Source organism: Nerophis lumbriciformis, linkage group LG06 (genome assembly GCF_033978685.3).
Source record: "Nerophis lumbriciformis linkage group LG06, RoL_Nlum_v2.1, whole genome shotgun sequence".
Classification (NCBI taxonomy): domain Eukaryota; kingdom Metazoa; phylum Chordata; class Actinopteri; order Syngnathiformes; family Syngnathidae; genus Nerophis; species Nerophis lumbriciformis.
The window spans coordinates 19,860,941-19,880,043 of NC_084553.2; the positions used below are offsets into that span (position 1 = coordinate 19,860,941).

At 38.0% G+C, this 19,103-nt stretch overlaps 1 protein-coding gene across 1 annotated transcript in view; it reads right to left on the reverse strand.

Annotated features, from left to right (window-relative positions):
* Nucleotides 1–19,103, reverse strand: part of cemip (cell migration inducing hyaluronidase 1) — a 344,459-nt gene that overhangs the window by 174,399 nt on the left and 150,957 nt on the right. The window contains exon 3 of the mRNA XM_061963866.2: nucleotides 3,183–3,330. Coding sequence (XP_061819850.2) covers nucleotides 3,183–3,252 — 70 coding nt within the window. The 5' untranslated portion in view covers nucleotides 3,253–3,330. The remainder of the gene's footprint in view (nucleotides 1–3,182; nucleotides 3,331–19,103) is intronic.

Below are 19,103 nucleotides of genomic sequence, written 5' to 3' on the forward strand. Positions count from 1 at the left end.
TGTTCTCTGCCATTTGTTTCAGACATCTTGGTTTTGTGACTGGGGACAAAGCAGCAAGGCAGAGGTACGCAATCTGCAATTAGTCTGCTTTCCAAGCCTTACATACACCCCAGGAGGATACTCGAGAGGCTCAATCCGAATTCTCCTCCTTAAACCTTACCCCTTTGTCTTACTTAAAGCCCTCACTCTTTAAAACCGAGGGCCAAGACTTTAGAAAACACTGTAAGAAATGAGACGCCACTAGGTCATCCTCTTAGCCACTTGGTGGCTGTGATGTAGGCAGTAATATACTACACAACATCACAGGTAACAGATAGATAAATAAGCTATAAAAAGCGAATGTTACTGTATTCAGAAGCTACAATAAGTACAGTAGCTGCGTTAAGCTTGGTCTTCACGACAAGCATTTAAAAAAAAATAAAAACAACATTCTAAACATAGCCAGTGTCAATTTTGAAAGCTGATTAGCTGTCGAATCGTTCATGAAATGTATTCAATTGTAGTTATGTCCGTTTGTTGCTTGTCTAACATTGTAGTTTATTGGTGACAGTCACACTAGCTAGTTTGTATGAAGAGAAATTTTGCAACAAAAAAACAACATTCTAAACATGGCTAATGTAAATTCTAAAACTTGATTAGCTGTCTTCTTCTTCTTTTGTAAGAGACATCTAAGCCAGCTCACTGTGTTGGTGTTTGGGTATTCGAGGTCCAGGTCAGTGGGTGCAGGAACAAAGGGGCACTCTTAATGATTTAGTGGGCAGTTTCACGGCACCATATTAGCAGGCTGCAGAGGGGCCCAGCACCCAGCGATACATATTGGTATTGAAACGTCCAATTCCTGTACAAGGCTGGTTCATGTTGTCCAAATCTTTCAAGGGACATTGGCACCTGGTGGCCAGCTGGTTCTACATGCTTGGAGCATTCTAAAGTTGGAACCAACACGGCTCTTTAAGTGGCGAAAGAATGGGTAGCGGGAAGGCAGGCGTTGGCGACCAAATTCTTAGGGAGCCAATATACTGTAAGTTTGTGTCAGGTATGGTTCGGGTCTTGCCAAGCCTTGCCCACAAGCCTGTGTGTGTGGTTTTCCCTACGTAAAGGCAGCTCGTGCAATACCAGAAAATACTGCAAAAAATCTGTTGAGTTGATTTCAAGCAGCCAGTTAAAATCCTCAGGGTCTCAATAAGGGTGGCATCTAATTCATTTGTGTGTACGCTGCGGCACCAGACATGAGATGTGTATTAATCAGGACTATACAGCAGACCGAGGGCGCCAGTTCTCAAGGAGGAGGGACTTGCTCTCCATGAAGATCCTGCTAGTCAACGTAGGAGGTTATTCCTAGAGGACACTTGGGCACGCTGCAACTCAACATATTGTTTGTACATTAGCTGCCTGTCACGTGTCACTCCAAGGTATGTAGGTGTTGGGTTGTACGGCAGTGGTGACCTATTGGGGTTAACTGCGAAGTGACAGCGGGTCTCCTTGAGGTTGAGGTGGATGGCCGTGGATTTGTTTTGCAATGCTCAGTTTTACATTCTAAGTCTTCAGATTATACAGCTATATGCGCCAGGTCTGAGGTCAGTGTCTCCTCTACTGTCGTCCAGCTTCTGTCCGAGTGTAAAAGTGCAAGATCATCAGTGTATCCATACTGCCTTGATGCCTTGTAGTGCAGGTCACTGATGTATAGGTTAAAGAGCGTGGGGGCCAGTACCGAATCTTGGGGGACTCCATTTCTAAGGTGTCGTGGGCAGCTGGCCTGTCCGTCACTTGTCTATAGGTTGAAGCTATGGTTAAAGAGGATGGTGTGTAGGAAACATACGAGAGAAGCTGGTGAAGCTTCAAGATTAAGCCCCAGAGCCAGACGGTGTCAAAGGCTGCTGTGAAGCTGCCTAATCATTAATGAAATCTAACAAATTGCAGTGAAGTCCGTTCACTGCTAGTCTGATATTGTAGTTTACTAACGTCAACAGCATGAGCTGGCTTTAATGACAAGCAATTTTAAAATAAAATAAAAAACAACAACATTGTAAATATGGTTAATATAAATGTTAAAAGTAGGCTTTGCTGTCTCATAATCAATGAAATGTAGTAAATTCCAATGAAGTCCATTTGCTGCTCGTCTGACATCCTAGTTTACTTACAACAGCCGCATTATTATTATTAATTTCACCACACCTACTGTGTGTGTGACAATCATTGGTACTTTAAAATGATTAACAACATTCAAAACATGGCCATATTTATGTTAACTAGCCAAGGATGAAATACATGATAAAACACGAGTGCAACACCTGGAATCAAGAATGCTTATAAGTACTTACATTTATGTGCTTTCACTTCCCTTAACCTTAAAGGATAATCAGAACACCACTTGCTCAACATGAATGCGCAAAACCAAGGGTTAAAGGCTAAAACAAGTGGTAAGGTCGAAAATTGGGATTCAGGAATATGTTTCCGTCGTTTATATCCGAGTTCCCCCGTCTGTGCCACTACTTCCTTGTGTCCATGCTGAATGTTTATTATTAGGCTTTCATACGCTAAAACTGAATTATGGTTATGCGTAGTCGCTACTCCATCCCCACAGACTGCATCTTTAAATTGGGGTTTTGCCGTTCAATCCTCCAGCCAAATTTTGGGACCGATTGTGGGCTGCCAGTCAAAACTGCTGCAGAAACCTCCAGAATACTCAACATGAGACACTTAAGTGTTGTGCTCATGAGGATTCATGTATGCTTAGACACAGATAATGCGGTTAATGATCTTGTGTACTCTCAGGCGAATATTCCTGTTGCCAATCTTCCAGAACGTAGCTGGAGGTACGAATTATAAGATGCAACAAAAAGCTGTTTTAAATACTCAGGGCTTTAAGCTCGGCAGCATATTGAGCACTGTTGATGGTATTTTAGGGAGCAATCCATCATAATTGTTGACAGCTGCTGTATGTTTAGTTATTGAAACCGATGCTGCAGGCCATACTTTTGAGTACATCGTAGACGTCTGTCAAAAATTATGTACATTGATGAGACAATAAAAGCAAGGGGAGTAAAAATGCAAAAATGAGTCTTGAATACAAAGACACTTTTCCCTAAAATGTTTTGGAGTATTTGACAATATTCTTATCATTCTTAGCTCATGTATTTAAATCTAATAAAAACAGATTAGCAAAAATATTGTTTATAACTCACATGGTTGGATTGTGGGCAACAGCAGTGCTGCCAGAAGCACAAAACATGTCTTCATCGTTTGGCTTCCCATGGACCAACCTCACACCAGAGGCCTTTTGAGGTTGCTTAGACCTCCCAGGGGGTTTCGTAGCAGCAAGTTAAGATGAATCTGAAACAGAAAACATAAAAAGGACAATGTATTAACACATAACAAACACCTTAACAATCCAAGCCAGGAGTTCTTAACCATTTTGACCTCGGGGCCCAACTTTTCCACTACCTCGGGGCACGCTGGGGCCCACTTAAATATCAACACTGAATTGGTAAACTTAGTCTAGATTTTAATAATATTCAATAATCATATCTATCCTACTTACAGTTTACAACCTTGTCAAATGATATGAAACCATGTGTTAATCATAAAAATAAACAAATATTATTATTCATTCAACCCATTAACCTTAGGTTTAGTTCAGGTTGATTAGATTAGATTAGGATTGATAAATTACTAATGAAAAATAGATTTACATGTAATTGTGTTGTGCTAAAAAATAACTAATTAAATAATTAATATCTTTAAACCGTCAAAACAAATTTAAGTGCAAATGAAAATACAGCTTCACCACTTTAGTCATAATTTTTGCGCTTAAGAAACTTCTTTACTACTTTAGTCCCAGACTTCTTCCGTTTGTTTTTGATTTTCATTACTGTGCCACAAGTCGTGGAAAAGTGTATTACAACTCAGTGCTACTGCGGCCCATATAGAACACAGCTGATAAACAGATATTTTTGGCGGCCCTCTGGAGGGCGCTCATGGCCCAACAGTGGGCCCTGTGATTAAGAGACACTGATCTAAGCCATGCCCACACTCACACAGATATTGGAAATGCACATTTAGTTAGAAAAAATGTCTGTCTACTACTGCTGTCTAATGATTGCATCATTTTGTAATTCATTCCTGGGTTATCATGAATTATTTTGATTCACTGGCTTCCAAGCGCACTGTGTCCAATCAGAAGCCTGCAAAAGTAACTGCAGCTGATTGATGTGATGAACATTATATTCAAGTTAAAGTACCAATGATTGTCACACACTAGGTGTGGTGAAATTATCCTCTGCATTTGTCCCATCACCGTTGATCACCCCCTGGGAGGTGAGGGGAGCAGTGAGCAGCAGCGGTGGCCGCGCCCGGGAATACTTTTTGGTGATTCAACCCCCAATTCCAACCCTTGATGCTGAGTGTCAAGCAGGGAGGTTATGGGTCCCATTTTTATAGTCTTTGGTATGGTTTGAACTCGCAACCTACCAATCTCAGGGAGGACACTCTAACCACAAGGCCACTGAGCAGGTGCCTCTGTTCATCAATATACTATAGAGATATACGGATTGGCTAACTTTTAATTATGTATATTATTATTATTATTATTTACAGTATTCCCTCACCATGTTGTGGTTCACCTACTACAGTCTCAGTGCATTACAGATGTTAAAGTATAATTTTGTACCATTGGTACATTGAGGTTTGGGAACCCAAGTGTTCATGTTAAGATTATGTAGGTTTTAGAGTGAGGGAGTGTTTTAAGAGTATAGGAAGGGTCTATAAGCGTGTGTGAAAGCTGTGTGGAGGGCTTATAAGGACTTTAAATCAATATAATATTCATAAAAAAGAAATAAACAGTGTGCCGACTTCACAGAAATTCACCTACCACGGGTGGCTTGGAACATAACCCCCACAATAACCGAGGGAACACTACTATCAATTTTCTTTTTTTTTATTTAATATTAATTTTTATAACCACAGAATGCCCAGACACTTTGCTGTCGTTCAAATAAGGTTCAAATAAGGTTCAAATAAGGTTCAAATACCTAAGGTCATGTCACACTTGTCATGTCTGTTTAACTCGTCCACACACAAACGCTGAACCAGAGTGCTGAGCGTATATCGATTTAAATCTCGATAGTATCGATACCAAGATGGGTATTGGTATCGGATTGATATTGGCGTGATGGAATCGATACATTTCTTGCAGTTTTTCCTCCCGTATGTACCTGATGAGGTTGCGAGTTGTCCAGGATGTACCCTGCCTTCTGCTGGGTAGGCTCGAGCCCCCCCACAACCCAGAGAGGGACAAGCAGTAGAAAATGCATGGATGTCCCTTTCTCTGCTCATTGAGACACGCTTTACCCCTACCCTCCCTGATCTACTGACATTATTTTTCACAAACATTTGCGTGTAACATAATTATTTGTTGTATTTTAAGATATATATTTTAGTTGCATTGTTGCTTTTTTGTTATTATGCAATTTGCCAAGCAAAGGTTTTTACTAGAATGTAATAGGGGGAACTCCTTTTTATATACTATTACATAATTTTAGATTGTGAAATTTAGTTTTAAAAACATTTTGTCTATATTAAATAGTTTTCCTGGGTTCTCATTATAATAATCAACTCCTAGAAGCAAATTCACAAAGTTATTCAATGATCATGACATTTCAAGTCAAAAGTGTCTGTATCAGTATCGGACATACTAATCCTGTATTTACCGTACTTGGATTCAGATCGATACCCCGAGAGCAGCACTTTTTAAAAAACGTCACCCCAGCTGAAGTTTTCCAAAAATTGTTGGATGGAAACCAAAGTTTGCGTGTGGATATAAGGCCAAAACACGTACAAATGTTTGTTGTATTCAAATATCCGTATTGCAGTGGCAGTAGCTTTAGACTGTCACATTATCAGTACCTCATCATGGATAAAATCTGTAATTATATGTGTCCCTGTTTTGTCCTTTAAAGCTAAACCACTTGCCAACATGTGACCTAACACCCAGCTTGCATATGAAATAACATTCCATTATAGGCTTTAGAAATAAACACTCATTCAGCTCGCTAATTGACGGTCATGAGCAATTAAGTCTGGCCCATAATGCCGAGCTGCTCTGTGGTGGTAGCAGATTCTTTGTGATTACAGCTACGGGGGAAAGAAAACTACTTGTTTGCTCTCTTCACACGAAGACTAACCTAAGCTCAAGGGGCTGTGGTATAAAATGTTATACCTGCAAAAATACACCCAAATAATGTCATACTCTAATTAATCTTTTATTAGATTTGATGATCTTGTTGTCATAGCATGCATGCATCCTAACAGACTATGTTGGTCAGTTTTCTTCCAGGACTGCCCTTGTGGGTCTGTTTCCGTTTGCAGCATAACTTGTTTGCTTTTAAAGCTTCAGACAAAGTAACCGCTCTTTAAGGCACTGTTAGTTGTCAGTATAGTTCCCGACTTTTTTCAGAACTCTTTCTTTCTCTTGGTTTGTACTTTGCCATAGCCTGTAGTACTTTTGTACGATCACGACTTCCGTGTCTGGGGTCGGAGTCCAAAGACCTTCACACATACATCTGGAAAACTTAGGGAGGGAAACAGGCACAAATAAACTATTTGTTTCCTTTGATTAGCTGTCAGTTGAACTGTTTAACCCATTTTGTGGTGCTATGTTTGTGAAATCAACAATTGTTTGTTGGTGCAGACTTTACGAGCCAAATGGAGCGTATATTCTTCTCATTTATTAAACAAATATTAAAGAACCCATGCATCGCAGCGGTAAATAGACCTACTGCCGTACACTAAAGTAATGTCCAATCACCTTTTAAAATGTTAAGTTCTGACTCGTTGTCAACAAGCTACTAATAACAAATGCATTAGCAGCCGCAACATTAATGCTGTCACAACTACGACTGTTGTTGGCCTACTGCCTTCAGTAATGGCACCATTCCCAAATTATGTGGGCTCTATCGATAATCTCCCTGCTGGCCTCCCAATTGATTGGATTTTCACAAGAAGTTGGGACCCGGGGTGGACCACTCCTTATGCATCAGTCGGTGATGTCTCTGCGCCCCGACTTGTCTACGTGCAGGAGGATTTCCTGCTGGCCCCACTACGGACTGGACTCTTACATTATCAACCCACTCGGCATCCATTGCACCGGTCCCCCGGTGCAATGGGGAAAGGGGAGGATCTGCGGTGATTTCCAAGGTTTCTTGTGGTTCCCATTGGATTGAGTTTTTTCTTGCCCTGCTGTGGGATCTGAGCTGAGGATGTCTTTGTGGCTTGTGCAGCCCTTTGAGATGTTTGTGATTATGGGATTTGATTGATTGATTCTGAGTTTGTTAGCAGCAGCTGATCTCTTTTATTAGTGTACCTATGAACTACAGTGTCAGCAAGGTGGACAATAATACACGTTGGATTTGTTAAATTATTTAAAACAGGGGTAGCACATATTAATAAACATTTCTGAAAATGTGCCAGTTTTAGTTATAGAGATTGTAGTCTCTGGGCAATGTGTGATCAGATACTCAAAACAATCTTTCCACATCTCATCTAATATGGATGCCTGAGCCTTAAGTATTTGACGATCCCGATACTGATCCGATATAATATCAGTTGGAATAATGCACACATTCATTTTGTAGTGTGGAATTTTAGAAAAGTTTTGACCAAGTGTAGTTACCCAATCATAAAAAAAACACTGACCAAGTTATTTTTAACCTTCTGGAATGGACTTAAGTGGAGTGGTAAATGTTTTTTGGTGACACCCGGTGGCCACAATTTTTAATGAGTAAGTTTAACGATGCAGACACTTTCATTACTGGGTACTTTGTAGTACGCTGCTACTTTAGAGACTTTTAATCTGTGGGTAATATGCAACTAAAATCCCTTGATACTTGCTTATATTGACAAATGTGGTGTTTTGGACTGCAATTATGTTCAATTAAATACACTTATTACATATTTGTAGTTTTTGCACTATTGTGTACTTAGCTGGTGTGTAGCTGCTAGCTCCTACCAGCCTACCGCCTACCATGTTTGCCTTTTGTAAATGACTTGACTACAATGCAAGAAAAGACCAACCTTGTGTGCTTATTGGAGGATTTAGATTTTAACTGGCTTTTATATCGGACATTTTTAAATGCAAGCCGATATAATCCCATAATACTGACAGATATTTTATATCAATAACGGATCAGGACACCCCTAGTGCTCAGAACTGTATATGCAAACAATAACTGTAGTGTTACAACTGGAAAACATCTCTCCCAGGTACTCTCCTTGGCATATTTGAAACATGTCTTGAAGTAGAACATTGCCTAAAAAAGCTGCAGTGCCAGAAAAAGGCTTGTTTTTTGCAAATATTTCATTTTGTAAGCGTAATTTTTATGATTTTATGACTTCACTAGTAAGTGGGTGTGTGAAAATCCCTAGTTATTTTATCATGTTTATAATGTGTCATTTGTGAAATACAAGCAGGAGATGTTTTGAACAGTTTGAGTTCAACAGAACCTCCTGGTACAATATGCACACTGTTTGTACTCCACTACATGTCTGTATAGTGGAATATAAACATTTCGACATGGCAGCGTGGCATGTTCGACATTGGCAGCAGCGCTTTATGGACTTTAAAACCCGAGCAAGACAAGCTACATATCCACTAGCTGCCCACTTCAACCCCGACCCCCACTACTCTGCTGCTACCGCAGGCTAACCTGTGCAAGCCGGCTATTCCATCCATCATCCTGCCCTATGTTTGCATCCTGGACAACACGGAACATAGCTCAATGGCTACACCACACACTCGGCCATTAAGCTACAGAACAACAGACCAGGTACGTATGAGGTGTGTTCAGAAGTATAGTTACACTATCATCTACTGTACTGAGTTGTAACGACAACCTACATTCGCAGACAGTCAATTATACTATAATGTGTATATGAGCGAGTTTAAAGGTGCTTTTATTTTAAAGCTGGCTGTTTACTATCAAACCACTGTGTGTTGTGTGTTTGTAAGTCATTCATGGGTTGTGAAAAATTTGAGTTAAACAGACAGGTGTATGGGAACATACCTTTTTTTAGTGGGGGAGGGTGTAGCACCCTGAAACTAGAGTTGGATGTAAAATCTAAAGTTGTATTATGATGCATAAATAGAATAATACTTATTCTATTTTTGTTAAATGCATTGTGCAATGTTTTTCATTTGTCATATTCATCTCCGTGTATGATTAGTTATGAGAATTGGGAAGGGGAGCCGCGTCATTTCCAAGGTTATGTGTGTAATGCGCAGGCTCGAGAAGAAAAGAGGAAGTGAAACTGAGCGGGGAAAAGGAGGGATATCAGAAAATGCCTGTAATAGAACCGTGGGCTTCTTGAATAAATATTGCCCCGAAGAGATGACATTTGGTCATTTTAAAGGTGCAACACATCCTTGATATTCATATACACACATTCAGGTAATTCCCTAAATTGCCAAGCAGCTGGAGGTGACGCTACTTCTGCTCTGCTGACCAATGTTATATCTTAGCAGGTAGTCAAACAGGATGACTGACAGTAATGGAGTTTGCTATTTCAAGGCAAAGAATAAGGCAACACAAGTTGTTTCTCTTAGTCATACATTAGCGTTTCACTTAAGTACCAACTTTCTTTGTTCACAAGCATATTTTATGAGTAGATAATGTGTGACAATGCAGGTGGACTGAGTCAACTGTCCATGTCTACATGGTCATTACTTTCTGGGAATCATGTGGCAATAAATTGCAAGAATGCGCCTCAAGAAAATATCAGGTGATGATAAAAAAAAAAAAAACATCAAGACCAGGGAGAGCTAATTGTTAACAGAAGGCATTTTGTTTGTGTTAATTCAGATCAGCTTAAGTTTGACTCAGGGATCAGGATGCCACTGCCATGTATAGTCCCATGAGATGCATTACTTCAAATCAGTGCAACTCATGAACAATTGGGCATGGGACGCAGGCTCAGGAGTGGTCACGATGTAGATGGCTGCCTCTGGTAAGGGTGTATAGTGTGAAAGTGTGGAAAAGTTCTATGCATTTATGACGATTAATAATATCAATTTATCCAGGAAGTTTCCACTCAGCTATTCATGATTGAACTTAAGTAATTAATGAACTTTTGTACACACTTGCACAAAGAAAAGCAACATCTTATAGTGTGTTTTTGAAATCAACATCAGTATCTTTCGGGCAAATATTGCTTAATCTCATATTCTCCAGGAAAGACAAGATTTTTCTTTGAAAACAAATTCAAAAATAAGATTGTGCAGTTAAAATTCACACTTTAGTGGTGTCACTGGTTGTTCACTCAGTGCCGTCACCCTAACACATTATCCCCTCTTCAAAAAGAGGTCCACAGGGTGTTTCCTCAATTTATATCTTCTACAGGCCATCGAGAAGAACAAATGTTAGTTCACTTAATTCTTTTTCTGTATAGTTCATCATATTTTAACCAGTTAACATCTCCATGGGGTTCTGCTAAACTATGTTCGAAAATTGTGTAGGTTTTTTTCTAAATCATGTTTTTACTACTCAATCACTGGAATGTGCTTAATGTAATTTTCTGATTTTATGCTAAAAACTCACTTCTGTTTCTTGAATGAGTCATCTTTGGCTTAGAAACGTTATATAGTATTGCCTGGGATGAAACACACATTTGCTGTGTATAGTTAATAACGTGTATGATCAGACTTAAAGTTGAAAAAAGAGAGAAATGAATCTTGTTTTGTTATTCTCATGACAACATGCACAAAAGAGGGAGATATTTATTGATTAGGATTTTACGGGAATTATGTGATTCTGATGGAACAAGCATAAACAAAACAATCTTTTAAAAAAAGTTTTTGTTAATGTTTTTGAAAAGTTCTGCATAAAGAAATTTTCATTTTTCCCCCAATAATACTATTCCAAAAGAAAGTATACAGTATATGGCTGTGATGCGTTTCCAGACTTTGAGGCAAAAATACTCAGTATGTGTCCATGCACTAAATTACTCAGATTTCTTAAATAGTTTGTCTCTAAATAAGCCTCCTACAACCATGGAAACACCTTGATCCGATCGTGTTCAGTTTTTGAAAAGTCGGACTAACACACCTGGATTGTGTGTGATTGGAAACCAGATCTCTAGAGGGGTTATATGCGGCCGGAGAGGACCCTTCGTATCGCGCATGCACCAGTCTCAACGTGTGGGATCCAACCCAGAAGTAGATACCATTAAATACAAATGTAGCAACAATTGTAATGAAGAGGAGACTGTTTATTTGCATCACATATTAAAATAACAGAAAATTTTGAAGTGTATCGATGGAAGAAGAAAAGAAGGTAGCTAAAGAAATGTAAAATGCCAGCTTACTTCGAACTAATGACCAAAATACAAATTAGATTAAAGAGATTGAAAAAGGTGTATTAAAGGCAAATAATAAAGCGTACACAAACCTTTTCATGCTGCATTTGTGCAAGCCAACTGATTAACTTTCCGCACAACAGGCAAGATTGTCCAGAACAATAGCAACCTTTATCTGGATATCAGTCGGGTCACGGACTGTCTTTTCCTTTGGATTTAAAACTCCTTCCATCAATCCACAGAGACTTTTGAATGAACTTTGAGACATTTTTTTTTCAATGATTTTCGTCCATAAATTCAGACGAAAAAATTATTCTGCCTCCTTTCTTTGCATTCGACTCCATACATTCTTGGAAGTAGCGTCATGTACGTAATTTCTTGATGCTGTCTGCTATTTAACATCAGCATAGCCATTAGGGACGTAATATTTGTAATATGTGCCAATATTACAGCGGATATTAGTTAAAACAAGTTGTAAGGATCTGAAAATCTTAGGGTGATGTCATAGTTCAACCGGAAAAGTAATTCAGTTATCCGTGCTAAAATGAAATAAGCCCCCCCAGTGTACGAAAGGCAGATGGCGTATGACCAATAGTTCGCATTGGTGTATGACCAATAGTCGCATTTGAGAGAGCGCATGGACACTTGGACTTCACACGTAGGTGTAAATAAATACAAAAAAACGAACTATTTGAGAAATCTGACTAATTTAGGACATGGAAACATAGTGAGTGAAGCAGTTTCACTGCCAAAGAAGGAGCTCTAGAAAAGAAGCATGCAAGTCCTCTCATGAGACAATAAGGCTTTAATAATGGAAATAGAAACCAGTTTGAGGAGCCTGTTTTTTACTCACATGCTCTCAAAAACAAATGTGTTCACATCACTCGCCTTCCAAGAGTGGAGAATACTGTATCACTTACTGAAGATTACTCCCTTACAAAGATATGAAAATTTTTATGGAAGGGTTATTGTTAACAAAGGGACAGAATAAATAAAAAACATATGATTTTGTTATACTCTATTTGAGGAGCAATGCATGGCTTTAAAAAAATGTTTGACTTTTTTTGTGCAAGCATGCATTTTGAGATTTTAGAAAAGCGTCACAGAAGGCTGTATATTATGTGATTAGGGTTGGGCATCGAGCATACATTTAGCAAACAGTACATTCCGATTCTCCCTGAACTGTCCAAATGTTTAAATGTTGATTCCTAGTTTCAGTCATCGATATAAGTATATATTAGGGCTGAAACGACGCGTCGACGTAGTCGACGTCATCGGTTACGTAAATACGTCGAGGACGTTTTTGTTCGTCGACGCGTCGCATATTTACGTCACACTACCGTCATGGCAGAGCGCAAAGCAGACGATGCGAGCGGTGCGAGCGAGGGGAAAAAAGCACGCCAAAAGTCGTCAAAAGTGTGGGAGTATTTCAATAAACGGCCTAAGAAGAAACTACTACTTTTACTCCGCTACTTTTATCTACATTCAGCTCGCTACTCGCTACTAATTTTTATCGATCTGTTAATGCACGCTTTGTTTGTTTTGGTCTGTCAGACAGACCTTCAAAGTGCCTGCCTTACTGGTGACGTTTCACTTCGTTCCACCAATCAGATGCAGTCACTGGTGACGTTGGACCAATCAAACAGAGCCAGGGGTCACATGACCTGACTGGCTCCGAGCTAACTTCGGGTGTTACCATTTAGTGGTCAATTGTACGGAATATGTACTGTACTGTGCAATCTACTAATAAAAGTTCCAATCAATCAATCAAAAGTGTGAAGGAAAAAAGACCCTTTTTTTATTTCAACCGTAAAGACTGACTGCACAGTTCCTGTCTTCACAATAAAAGTCCCGCTCCATCGCGCCTGCGCTTTCAAAATAAGAGTCTCCGAAAGCCAGCGCAAACAAGCTAGCAAGCTACGGAGTTTGCCGCCAATGTATTTCTTGTAAAGGGTATAAAAACGAATATGGAAGGTGGACAAATAAGATGCCAAATAACAACCACTTTCATGTGGTATTAGACAGAAAGGAGGAACTTTTTTTCTCCTCCATTTGAAAACGTGGACGTTACCAGCACTGCTTCCTGATTACAATCAATGCAAGTCATCAGAATCAGGTAATACACCAACTTATATTCTTGTCTTCATGAAAGAAAGGAATCTATATGTTAAACATGCATGTATAATTATTAAAACACCTTTAACATGTAAACAAAAACGGCAAAATAAATAAATATAAATTATATACTGTATATATCAATGTATGTATATATATATATATATATATATATATATATATATATATATATATATATATATATATATATATATATATATATATATGTGTGTGTGTGTGTGTGTGTGTATATATATATACACACATATATATACACATATATATATATATATATATATATATATATATATATATATATATATATATATATATGATATGTGTGTGTATGTTACTCAGTACTTGAGTAGTTTTTTCACAACATAATTTTTACTTTTACTCAAGTAAATATTTGGGTGACTACTCCTTACTTTTACTTGAGTAATAAATCTCTAAAGTAACAGTACTCTTACTTGAGTACAATTTCTGGCTACTCTACCCACCTCTGCTAATAATGTTGTTGTATGCACACTGTGTCGAGCGGAAATGGCCTATCATAGCAGCACAACGGCAGCGTTCTTGCCATCACCATCAACAAGTCAATCGTCCGCGTGAGTATACGCTGTCATCATTACACAAAAACATGAATGTGTCATTTGTATCTGCGTTGTAAATTCATAAACTAAAGCACCGTTTCGCTCTGAGAGGAGTGTTTGGCGTGCCTGTTCAGTGTTTACAAAGACGCGCTCCTCTTTAACGCTAACGTTAATTAGTTGTGCAAATACCTTTTACAACATTAACAATTACGTATACTATGTACAAACGAACAATTAACTTTCACTTTAATCATACTATCATTGTTGTGTTATTAAGCAAAATAAGCAAAAGTTTTACTTTTGTTGAAATGTTTAGACTGTTGTTACAGAATATTTCGTTTTGCACTTTTTTGTATTGGATGTTTATCTTTATTTTTGCACATTTTAGCAAATAAGCAATACTTTTACTTTTGTTGAAATGTTTACACTGTTGTTACAGAATATTTCCGTTTTGCACTTTTTTGAATTGGATGTTTATCTTTATTTTTGCACATTTTAAAGCAAAATAAGCAATACTTTTACTTTTGAAATGCTTATACTATTGCATAATATTAAGATTTGCACTGGATGTTTACTTTTATATTTGCACATTAAAAGCAAATAAGCTACTTTTAATTTTGTTAAATGTTTACATTGTTACAGAATATTTTGTCATGTTGTTGTCAATGTTGACTGAGTGGCCATACTTTTTTTTTGTAAATAAAAGCCATGCCTTTTGAAAAAACTGGCCTACATTTATTTTTTCATCTTCGTTTTAAATAAAAAAAATAATCGGTAAAAGGAAAAATAATCTATAGATTAATCGAAAAAATAATCTATAGATTAACTGATTAATCGAAAATATAATCTATAGATTAATCGATAGAAAAATAATCGTTAGCTGCAGCCTTAGTATATATCCCTTTGAGCTGCGGGCCCAGGGCAAGCCTAAGCTATCGGAACAACATTACAGAGTATTCCGTTATTGTAGACGGCACAGAAACAAAGACAAGAATAATGTCGGCATATTGTGCTGCATACTGTGGTAAAATATGTCCTACGGTTGAAACAAGGACATAGGGAATTATCTTTCATAAGCAAGATTTTTTTTAATTTTTATAGAATAGCATGTTTTTATATTGACAATAAAGTAAAGTGCATGAAAAAAAGGTTGAGAAACCAGCAAGTTATGATTTATTTTTATTATACAACACATTGTATCGCATTGCCCTTAATGGGAAAGTGGCCCCTACTAAGACAGCCGCCACGTAGGCACGTCACTTAGCATGGTTGCTACAGCACACTGACGCATCTACTCATATCTATGATTATACGTATCTATGGTTTCACGCTCGGTGCGCCAAATGAAAGAAATAGCCAACAAATATAACAAAGAAGAACGACAAACACCACCAAAGAAGAAGCAGAAAATATGTGTGCAAGTACGGCTTAATTTGGGACGTGGGTTCCCTCCGGGTACTCCGGCTTCCTCCCACCTCCAAAGACATGCACCTGGGGATAGGTTGATTGGCAACACTAAATTGGTCCTAGTGTGTGAATGTGAGTGTGAATGTTGTTTGCCTGTCTGTGCAGGCCCTGTGACATACTTGCCAACCCTCTCGAATTTTCCGGGAGACTCCCGAATTTCAGTGCCTCTCCCGAAAATCTCCCGGGACAACCATTCTCCCGAATTTCTCCCGATTTCCAGCCGGACCTGAGTGAGGACAGCCTGTCGTCACGTCCACTTTTCCTCCATATAAACAGCGTGCCGGCCCAGTCACGTTAAAACATCTACGGCTTTTGGAGCTCAGTGCGCAACTGCACACACAACAAGAAGGAGACTATAATATATGTCTCCGTTATCCATAGGTTTATCTATAACCCATAAAGTAGGCAGGCACAGAGCTATTGCCCAGCGTGTGTTTATTCCAGCCGGCACGTTAATACACTGACACACAACATCCGGATTCCCATCGCACATTGCTTCAAAACTATGGCAAGTAGTAATGTCCAAAAAAAGTGACAGAGAATAAAACGAGGATGGACAATTCAACCCTAAACTCACTCCTTTCCTGCAAATTAAATTTCACAGATGCTGCCCATACCTGTGCTCCTTCAAAGGCTGTGCTACTGGCTGCAAAGCATTGCACTTTCAAATACAACAATGAGTAGAGAGGAGTGTGTGTATATATATATATATATATATATATATATATATATATATATATATATATATATTTAAAAGAAATACTTGAATTTCAGTGTTAATTTATTTACACATATACACTGAAATTCAAGTATTTCTTATACCGTATTTTTCGGACTATAAGTCGCAGTTTTTGTCATAGTTTGGCCAGGGCTCCTTTATTATGCATTTTCAAGTATTTATTTTGTATATATATATATATATATATATATATATATATCCATCCATTTTCTACCGCTTATTCCCTTTTGGGGTCGCGGGGGGCGCTGGAGCCTATCTCAGCTACAATCGGGCGGAAGGCGGGGTACACCCTGGACAAGTCGCCACCTCATCGCAGATATATATATATATATATATATATATATATATATATATATATATATATATATATATATATATATATATATATAAAAAATAAATACTTGAATTTCAGTGTTAATTTATTTACACATATACACACACATAATACTCCTCTCTACTCATTGTTGTATTTTAAAGTGCAATGCTTTGCAGCCAGTAGCACAGCCTTTGAAGGAGCATAGGTATGGGCAGCATCTGTGAAATTTAATTTGCAGGAAAGGAGTGAGATTAGGGTTGAGTTGTCCATCTTCGTTCTATTCTCTGTCACTATCTTTTTTTTGGACATTACTACTTGCCGTAGTTTTGAAGCAATGCATGATGGGAATCCGGATTTCATGATTCGGCCATGAAAATATGGAGAAGTTGCTGATGGTGTGTTTCACTGAAAAAGTAACTCCAAGAAGACACTGTACAGGTCCACTCTCCAAGGTAAATCCTGTACATTAGTATTACTTTGTAATACACGTTTATCGCGTTACGAGCGGCGTCACAGAACCAATTAAACTTGCATCCTGAGGTATCCACTGCTTTTAAAAAGTAAAAAATTAACAAGGTTTTCAAAAATTAAGTAAAACATTTGTGAAAGTGTACTCCTCTGGAAAGAAACTTCATAGTATTTATATTCTAGTTTTAATGTTTGATATTTAAATGCTGGTTGAACATATCATTGTAAGATATTCATAGCAAAGTTCATACAAAAAATATTTTTGACTCTTTTTTTTAAAAGACTCAGAATCATTGGGAACTGAAATCGAAAAGAGCAATTGGAATCTGAATCGTCCAAATTCCAACTATGCCCAATCCTGACTGACACCTAATTCAGGTCACCAACAAAACAAATTACACTTCTAGTTTGGACCAAACTTACTTTTAATCAACTATTAAAGTCAGCATTACATTGTCTGAAAAGCGTTTCCCTGTTGCCAAGCTCAACCTATTAAACTGCACTAAGTGTGCCTGTGCAGTTTTCTCAAAGTGCGAGTCCACAGGATTCTGTGCTCTTGTGGCACAACATTTTTTGGCATTGACTGAACAAAGCATGAATGACACACTTTTAAAATAACAATTAATCCCTTTAAAGACACCATTAAGACCATGAATAGCACATAATAATATGCATGAGTTCCGTGTCAAGGGCGGGACTATGACTAGCAGCGCTGGTCAGAAGCTGACTAAACATGGGGATGTAGGAAAGCTGCTGACTTCACATTCACTTGTGCTTTTTACTGGACCCAGTTTTGTCTGGATAAATGTTTTGATGTCTGGTTAGGAAAGCAGAACCACTACTGCCTCAGCTGGAGATTTTGATAAGTGTTTGAATTGCATGTGTATAGTTTCATGCCTGACCTCCCTGTAGACCCAGTTGACCTCTCCTCCATGACTACTGACCATAGTATTCCTGATCAGGAATACTATTGTCTGAGATGTTCAAACCAAGCTCTTCAGGTGAAGCACGATTGAAAGCAAATTATTTGTATTCAATGTTTCTGAAATTGGATTCTGTCAGTCGTGACTCGTGGCGGTTGAGTGTAAAAACAACATAAATGGACAATATCACCCCAAGCGTATGTGTCCAATCAGTATTTAAATCTAAACATATCTTAAAATCAACTAGTGTAGCCTTCGGAGAGAAAAAAAGTGTGACGTCCATTTAACATGATTCCTATGTGAATGTGCACATGGGGCATATTCTCCCATGTGCGTCAGTGAAAAAAGCTGCGCAATTGCTCGGATTCTGGCCGTGCAACATTCTCCCACTCGACTTACGTCTGTCATTGCAAAGCAAATTATTTGCCACTTGCCAAGATTTTACATTTTATTTCTAAAAATATCCCTAGTTTTAAGAGCTATTTACTTATTTTTAGTCATTGATATTTTGTCTATACCAGTTTAAAATGTCAAAATTGAGAAAATAACTATTGAAATACTGTAAGATATGTTGTATTTCTCCACATATCAAATCTTGTTTAAATATTCTGCAACATTCTGAGGATGCCTAATTTAAGAATTGCAAGTTTAATAATGCTTATTTTAAGAAGAAAATGTGTTTCTATCTTAAAACACCCTACTTTCTAGATGTACAAATCTTAATTTAAGTTGTCTTCTCATAGCTGCATGGACAGATAATTTCACTATTTTGTATTTTGTTTTTTTTCCCAAATATCGAGTCTTTTTTAATCCAATATTTTGTCAGCTCTTTTTTGCAGCGTGCACACTTTCATTCAAGAAGCGTGCTTTGGGTGGAGCAACCCTTACATGTGGGCGTTGTCTGTCAAATTTGGCCTTGCGCATATTCTACCATTGACTTTAGTACTTTTGTTCTTACGTACTTCTGAGGCTGCGAGTCCTGTCCCCCAAGAAAGTGAAACATTATATTAAACTTGAAGTTTAGATGCAGTGTACACCACCATTCTAAATATTTTTTTATCAAATCTATTCTGATGGATTATATTGAGGTACCTGTAAACATTAATTGAGATGAGGATGAAATAATTATAATGCTGAAT